Source organism: Grammomys surdaster, unplaced genomic scaffold (assembly GCF_004785775.1).
Source record: "Grammomys surdaster isolate TR1022 unplaced genomic scaffold, NIH_TR_1.0 192, whole genome shotgun sequence".
NCBI lineage: Eukaryota > Metazoa > Chordata > Mammalia > Rodentia > Muridae > Grammomys > Grammomys surdaster.
In genome coordinates, this window is record NW_021604637.1 from 3,233,936 (window position 1) to 3,242,477 (window position 8,542).

General features: G+C 47.0%; 1 protein-coding gene across 1 annotated transcript in view; it reads left to right on the forward strand.

The window, feature by feature from the left end:
* The window catches only part of Bcl7c (BAF chromatin remodeling complex subunit BCL7C), a 44,938-nt gene extending 37,291 nt beyond the window's left edge, over nucleotides 1–7,647 (forward strand). The window contains exon 6 of the mRNA XM_028769431.1: nucleotides 7,450–7,647. Coding sequence (XP_028625264.1) covers nucleotides 7,450–7,647 — 198 coding nt within the window. The remainder of the gene's footprint in view (nucleotides 1–7,449) is intronic.
* Nucleotides 7,648–8,542: the final 895 nt, after the last annotated feature.

Here is an 8,542-nt window from a genome sequence, read left to right on the forward strand (position 1 = left end):
AAGAAGAAGAAGAAGAAGAAGAAGAAGAAGAAGAAGAAGAAGAAGAAGAAGAAGAAGAAAAAAGCCGGGCAGTGGTGGCACACACCTTTAATCACAGCACTTGGGAGGCAGAGGCAGGCGGATTTCTGAGTTTGAAGCCATCCTAGTCTACAGAGTGATTTCCAGGACAGCCAGGGCTACACAGAGAAACCCTGTCTCGAAAAACACAACAAAAACAAAACAAAACAACATTGTGTGTATGGCTGTTTTGCCTGTATGTGTGTCTATACACCAGTTTTGTGTCTGTGGAGGCCAGAATGGGGTGCTGGGTTCCCTGGTGCTGGAGAGTGCCCAGCAGAAGCAGCTTGGGAGGGGGGGTTATGTCGGCTCACAGCCTCAGGCAGCCTGGTGGGGAGCACACAAGCAGACACTTGCAGCAAAGGCTTTTCACGTCTCAGGAGATCAAGAAAGCAGAGCTGGACTGAAACATCTGGAAGCAGAACATCCTAGAAGGCTGTCTCTGAAGGCCTGTGTTACCCAGCCAGACCTCACATCTCAAAGGATCCATATCCCTGGCTTCAGACCAATTGCTCAAACCAAGCTATGAGGGACACTGTAACCAAACCACAGCCTTATTTACATACGAAGTCACACGTCACTTACTCATGAAGCATCCAGACTCCTGGATTCTAGGCTTGTCCCGGGTGGTAGTGCTGATTTGAAGAGACACTTAGGACTGGGCCACTGACCTTTGAAGGGTATCTTTTCTGTTTCCTGCCCAGCAGGAGGTCTATTCTGTTCCTCCACACCCTCCATGCCCTCCCATGTCACTCTGCCTTAAGACAGTAGTGACAGCTGACCATGGACTGGAATACTTCAGACTGTAAGACAGAATAAACCTCTCTTCTTCTAAGTTGTTTTTCTCAAGAATTTTGTCACAATAACAAAAACCCAAGCACCACAGTCTGTTATTTTTCTTTTTAAAAATTACAGTGTGTGTGTGTGTGTGCGCGCGCTCTCGTGTGTGCATGTGCACGTATGTGTGTGGGTGCACGTGTGTGGTTTTCTACACCTTGTCTGAAGGTCAGAGGACAACTTAGAACAGAGTTCTCTGCACCCGTTGTGTGGGCCTGGCCATCATCTCACCCCTCAGGCTGGGCGGCTCCTTTACCCACTGAGCCTTCTCTCTGGCCCTGACTTTTCTTTTTTCTCATTTTATTGCTTCTTAGTAGCCAGAATGGGACAGGTTCTTTCAACACAAGACAATTGTGTCATTTCTACTGGGTTAAAATATTACTACTCACTAGGTCTGTGAAGACAAAGAACCACCCTCAGTGGCTTACACAGTAGAAACTTATTTTTGTTGTTGTTCATAAGACAAAATTTAATGAAAATTGGTCAGTGGATGTATATATAACTCAGGGTGCTAAATAGTTATGTGAGACTGTCCCAGACACATAAAGCAGTGGTAAATGTTGAAAATGTCACATGCTGTCACCACATCCTTTGTCTCCTTCCACCAGGTCCCTCGGCACATCTCTGCTCCTTTGTATATCTTTAGAAACAATGTATGTCTTCTTTAGTTAGTTCACCAGCTAAGCTCCAGTTCAAAAGGTTTCTCTTCAACCTCACCAGTGTGATGCCAGTTATCCTTGTAACTTCTTCCACTGCTTCACAGCGGGAGGCTCCTCTTATCTGAAGCTTTTCTAGTTTCTTTGCAGCTTCCCCAGCTTCGGCCCCAATAACCATATGAAATACCAGATGAGTTAATCATATAGCCCTCTGCACCACCATTTATACCGTAAGACCCCCAACATGAAACTTGCCCAAAGGTCTAAGAACACTGTAGTGTGTACAAGCATGTATGCATGTGGCTGTTCTGTCTTTGAGATTTTCCAGGGCAGTGGTTCTCAATCTTCCCAATGCTGTGACCCTTTAATACAGTTCCTCATGTTGTGGTGACCCCCAACCATAAAATTACTCCCATAAACAGTAATTTTGCTACTGTTATAAGTCACAATGTAAATATCTGTGTTTTCCAGTGGTCTTACTTGACCCCTGTGAAAGGGTTATCTGACCCCGAGGTGTCATGGCCCACATGCTGAGAACCACTGTTCTAGAGGTTTGTTGCAGCCAAAATTAGATCTAAAGTTGAAATGTCTTCTCTTGTTACGTCTGCTAACGAATGAACATCTGCCAACAAGCCTATAGTATGTATAATTCTAATCTATCTGTTAATCAACACTAAGAAGTCATTTATTAGAGTCTTTGTCCTGAAGTTTAGAAAGCACCAGCCTTCCTACCCAAGACCACACTCTCTTTATATCTGCTCCTCATAGCTGTTTTGTTGGGCATAGCCATCGTGGTGTGCTCAACTTGAAAACCTCTTTCATCAGGAGAGTGTAGAGGTCGGGAGGCTGTACCTGGTGGTGTTGTGTTCATGGTGCCAACCCTTGGGCCTCAGAGGACTTCCAGGTCTGAAGTGCCTTCCCTACCAGAAACCTATTTTGTCACAGTTCTGAGGACTGTGGTGAGGTCTTGGCAGGTCTCTCTGAGTCGTCACATGGGCTTTCTTGGTAACTCTGTAATTACCCCCGCAATCATGTGGGACTAGGGCTAATCCTAATGACTTAATCTTTAATCCAGTTTCCAATTATTAAAGACCCAGTATCCAAGTGTGGCCACTTTCTGAAATACTAGGAGTTAGGACTTGAACATGAGAGTCTGAGAAGGTTCCATTCAGACCCTGACAGCCAGGATTGAACAGATTTGGAGATGTTATCCTTCTGCCGCAGGACAAGAGTAGACTCACCACGGGGCTTTGTGGGACGTGGAGCACTTTCTGTCAGTCGGTCTGCACGGACAGCTCCTTTCTGTGTCCCAAAAGTGAACAGATAGGCTGTCTCTGCCAGGGCTACGGAGTTCATGCTTGCTTGTTGTTTAGGGGTAGGGTAAAAGAGCCCAGCAATCACCCACTTCCTGACTCTGGACCCTGTTACAGAGCGAATTACTTTACTGTCTATGTCTCAGAGGTCACACAGGGCTCCCCTAGCAAAACCTGGAACTTGGGAAACTGGAGCAGAATCTAAATAGTTCCCCCTTTTAAGGGAAAACTGAGGAAAGCTAGGTATATAGATGTGTCATTTCGCCTTCCTAACCGTCTTTCCTCAGTCAGTCAGGAAGAGGCCAGGAGTATGTTACACCTTTGGACTTCCCTTGCACAAAACGGAATCTCAGGACTGTGGCAGCTTTGTTCTCTCCAGCTGAGCTCTTACTCGAAACAAAGTACATTCATTTTCTCTTGCTGCTTACCAAACTGCCACAAGCTAGGCGTGATGTTACACACCAAGTTCTCCAGAGACAGAGGCTGGCAGATTGCTGTGAGTTCCAGGGCAGCCTGGTCTACACAGTGACCCTGTCTCAAAACAAACAAACAAACAAACAAACACCAATAACAAAAGCCAACCACCAAACAACCAACCAACACAGAACAACAGAAAACTGACATAAATTCATACTTAACACAACTCGTTTATACTTCACAGGATCTTGTGTCAGAGCTCGTGGATTTTACTAGGTTCTGAGTGCAGGATCTCAGGAGGTAAAGTTGAAGTGTAGGCTGAATTGAGCTAGTGGCCTGGGGAAAAAGATACTTCTGATTTCATTTAGGATGTTGATCAAATTCTGTTTCCCAGGTACATTCATGCCTTTGTCAGCTAGGAGCCCTCTGGGTCCCTGTTATTCCTAAAGGGCACCTTCCCTCACTGACGCAGCAGCGGGCTTTCATGAGACGGTCGAATCTCTATTTCCTCTTCTACCAGCTGGAGAGAACTATACACAGATGTGAGTTGGCTGGCTGGCTGGCTGGCTGGTGTTTGTGTTTTTAAAGATGCGTTTGTGTGCATACCTACGTTTATGTGTATACAAAAGTGTACGTGTGTTGCCCGTGTACAGGCACAGAGAGCAGAAGGCCAGGTGTCTCCCTTTACCTGGTGTTTGCGTTTTCTTGGCTAAGTGGAACCAGCAAGGCTGAGAGACTCAGAGCTGCTCACTCAGAGCTGGAGATACAAGGGGGTGCTGGGAGTGCTCATTAATGAATGCTGAAATCTGAACCCCATCTCCAAGCTTGAGCATCGAATGCTCTTACCTGCTGAGCCATCTCTCTAGCCCTGGCTGGTTTTTTTTATGAACAATCTTGTTCTATTACCTATGCTGGCATCCAAGCCCTAGATTCAGGATTGTCCTGCTCCATCAGTGTCAGTCACTGTTCTGTTGCTATGGTAAGACGCCGTGACCAGGGCGCTTATGGAAGAGAGAGTACTTGGGCTTACAGCTCTTCAGGGTTAGAGCCCACAACAGCGGAGTGAAGACTTGAGGCAGGGAGCGAGGCCTCACATCTTTAACTTCAACAACAAAATAGCACATTAGAAATTCTCATGTCCCATCCCCAGCAGCATACATTCTAGCAAGGCCCCAACTCCCAAACCTACCACCACAGCGCCACCACTGGGTACCAAGTATTCAAATGCCTGAGACTGTGGGGACATCATCCTTCCAAGAAAACTGTTCTTAAGTGACTACCTTACTCAGTGAGAATCTGTCTGGCTTTTTGCTTGTTTGTTTGTTTGTTTTGTTTTTTAATTATATAACCTTTGAAAAATTCCGTACTCTGGTCTTCAAGCTTCTGAAGAAAATGTTCTTTAGAGCAGGTTGCTAGGCAGGTTGGTGTTGTAGCATGCAGGGTTCAGTGCTGGTGAGACCACTGTTGCCTTTTACCACCCCTACCCCCTCACCCCTCATCCCTACCCCCTTACCCCTCACCCCTCACCCCTAACCTCTCACCCCTCACCCTGACATTGCCTGCATAGCACCTTCTGACCAATGTAAGCTGGCGGCAGCTCCGGGCCCTTCTGCATCTCAGTGTGACCTGATGTGGAAGCTTGATGCCAGGATTAAGATGAGACTTTATCTACAGCTGCAGAATTCCTTTGCAGAGGTTCCTAGACAGCGGCTTCGTCTCAGGAGACAGAAATCGACAGATGGGGGCACATCTTCAGAATTCTGCATCCAACATTAAGGAATCTCTTGCCCAGACCCATGAGGCGTCTCTGCCAAGGATTCATTAGGACCAGACTAGCACAAAAGAAGAAAATATGGGGGAAGGCCCATCGCAAGCAGAAAGTCTACTGCAGTCTCTAGAGAGCTCAGCCAACCCTTTGGTTGCTGTGGAGGCATCTATAATGTCTTGTTGTTTTGAGACAGGATGTCGCTCTGAGGTCTTGACTGGCCTGGAACTTGCAGAGGACTGCCTACCTCTGCTTCTTAGAGTGCTGTGACTAAAATGGTGTGCCACCACACCCAGCCTACTTGTACACTTTAAAAAATTTTATGGCCGGGCAGTGGTGGCGCACGCACCCCTTTAATCCTAGTACTCGGGAGGCAGAGGCAGGTGGATTTCTGAGTTTGAGGCCAGCCTGGTCTACAGAGTGAGTTCCAGGACAGCCAGGGCTACACAGAGAAACCCTGTTTTGAAAAATCAAAAAAAAAAAAAAAGTTTTGTAACTAGGAGTAGTGGCAGTAGTATGCTTGGGAGACAATCCCAGCACTTGGGAAGTAGAGGCAAGAGGATTGGGAGTTCAAGGTCATCCTTAGCTACCTAAGTTCCCATCAGCCAGACATATATGAGATCCTATATAGCGACATCTACATCTGTCTATATGAAGATTTCAAACACACACATACATACAGCACGTGGAATCCAGTGAATTTACCATTGAACTTTACTAATTAGTAACTGTGGTCACTACGTCTTATCTCTTATCATCATTATTGTTATAATTCAAAAAGATTTTTTTAATTTATGACTTTTTTTTGAGTCAGGGTCTCTATGTAGTTCTGGTGGTCCCAGCATTTGCTCTGTAGACCAGGCTGCCTTGAACTCATAGATATCCACCTGCCTCTGCCTCTCGAGTGCTGGGATTAAAGGTTCCTTTTGCCAGTTTTAATTAGGGTGTTTGATTTCCATATTGAACTTTAGTTCTTTCTCTTTCTGGTAGGGCGGGGATGGAGCCTGGGTGTCAGGTGTGCCAGAGAGGCACTCTGCCAAGAGCTGCATCATCATCCCTGGGTGTTCTTCAGACAGCCTTGAAGAGATCTCCTTACTGAATGCAGGGGTGTTTTTGTTTTTGTTTTTGTTTTGTTTTGTTTTGTTTTGTTTTTGGATTTGGAGCTTAGTAATTCTTTTAAAGCTTCCAGGGTTGGAACTTTAGAGTTCTCAAATGATTACAGCTTGGACAGTGAGTGTCTTTATGTTTATCTTTGTATCACTGCACCTGACATCCTTGAAACACTTCCGCTTTCTGGTATGAGCAGGGTGCTGTAGACATCTTTTGTTTTTTACTGTCTCAAGGAACTGGACCAGCTTCTCTCTAAAGACTCCTGTTGACTTAAATAATGAATGGCAGGGTTGGTAGTGGGTACGGGACAGGTCTTCCACCACGGATAGATGGAAAAATGTCTTAAGGTAAATTGTGTCCTGCCTTCTGGTCTGATGACTCGCCGTTCACACTGACACCGTACATTAAACGAATGCAGTTGCCCTAAGGGAACCCCGGGACTGACACCCAAGCCCTATCTGCAGAAACAGCTCCTTCTCCTCTCTAACCAGGCTATGCTTCAACTTCCGACTTCTGTCAGAATGCGGAAATAGATTTACTTGGTAAATTGTTTGCCTGGCAAGTGTGATGGCTCACATAAATGCCTCGGGGAGGGGATGTTCTCAAGATGGCTAAGCCATTTAAGGTGCCTGTCACCAAACTTGACAGTCTGAGTTCCACCCCTGGGGTCCGTGTGGTGAGAGAAGATCCTTATGTCATTGTGTTCTGATTTCCACAGGTGGGCTTCCACTCTCCTCCATGCACACAAAACAAATAAGTGCCTTCTCTTGGGTTTCTCTTGGGTTTCGTTTGCTCCTTACTTTATTTTGGAGACAGTGTCTCTCTATGTAGCCTTAGCTACAGAGCTCTGTGTAGCGTCCTGGTGTAACCTAGACCCTTGAACTCACAAAGATCCACTTGCTTCTACCTCTAAGTGCTGGGATTGCAGGCATGCATGACCGTGCTTGGCTTTTTGGCTTTTTTTTTTTTTTTTAAGCTGGGCTGGCTGCACAAATTTGTAATCTCAATCCTGAGTAGCTGGAGACAAGTGGAACCATGGGAATTCCCCAAAAGCCAGCCTAGCTCAGATTTTGTCCCAAAAAATGAGGTGAAGGATGACTGAGGAAGACGCCCAAGGGTCCCCTTTGGCCTCTACATGTGTTTACACATACAAACAGGCGCACACACAAAAGCACAGAACAGCTGTGTGCAATATTCTCCCCAAGCTTTCTCTGTTAGGGACTTCTACGGTCTTTTCCATCTTGTGTAGGGTAAGGAGAAGAGCAACTGTCCAGATTTTCTTTTCTCCCTGCAGGATTCCGGCGTGAGAATCACAAGGAGAGCCCTCCAAGAGAAAGGCCTGAAAACAGAGCCCCTCAGGAGGCTTCTTCCCAGGAGAGGCCTCCGGACAAATGCTCGGCCTACTTCCACAGTTCCTGAACCCAGAGCTCCTGGAAATGGGAGCAAGGCTCAGAGGGCACCCAGGACGATACCACAAGGGAAGGGGAGGTGAGCGGGTTTATTGCACAAGGAGAGGGGCCCTTAGGTCTTCCTTAGCTGCCCCAAGATCCAGTCATCTACCCACACTCCTTAAGGGTGGAGAGGGCTTTGAACCCGCCGCCAGCAGTGGAGGGCAGCCACCTCTCCACTTGTCCCAGTCTCTAAGTTATGGATCCATCCTGCTTGCTATGGGTCCAAAACTACAGGTCCTGGGGCAGGTCACAGACAGGGAGTGTCTGAGAACATCTCTAGGCAAAGCCTAGAAGCAACTTGAATATACAAACCGCTGGCTCCTGTGCCGACTCGGACACCTCCCCATACACTAGGGGCAGTCATCCACCAAAGGGCCAGGCATGGTCTCCGGAGGTGACCTTCGACCTTGGAACTACAGTATTTACACTGGTGAGCAGCGAGCAGCACCTGAAACATTGGGCAAAAGGTGCTAGGTGCTACCCCAGCTGTGGATGGTGTCAAAACTCACACTGGGAGAAGTGTAACGGAGTGTAAAGATACCACTCCAGCAAGCACCAACAGCCTCTCTGCTTCCATAGGCCTATGGACTCTGGGCCTGCTAATTAACCCTTGGCTCCAGAAGACGTGTGCCAACCAGGGTGCCAACCTGGCCTCAGATCAATCGAGGGGACACATGGCCTAGTGACCTTCCAGGCCACAGCCTCCTGCTGCAGGAATGGATGGAGATGGATGGTCCAGCACTGCCAAATCTACCTGGAAACTACTCACTTTGAGAAACCCGTGGCAAATGAGCCATTTGAGTAATTCCAAGGGCTTTCATCAACCTCTCGCCTCTGATTTAACAACTTACTGGGCCTGCTGTGGCAGGAGTTAATGCCTCCTGTCTGAGAGCTTACTGTACTACGTATCGCAGTTTGTGGGAATTATTTAATACA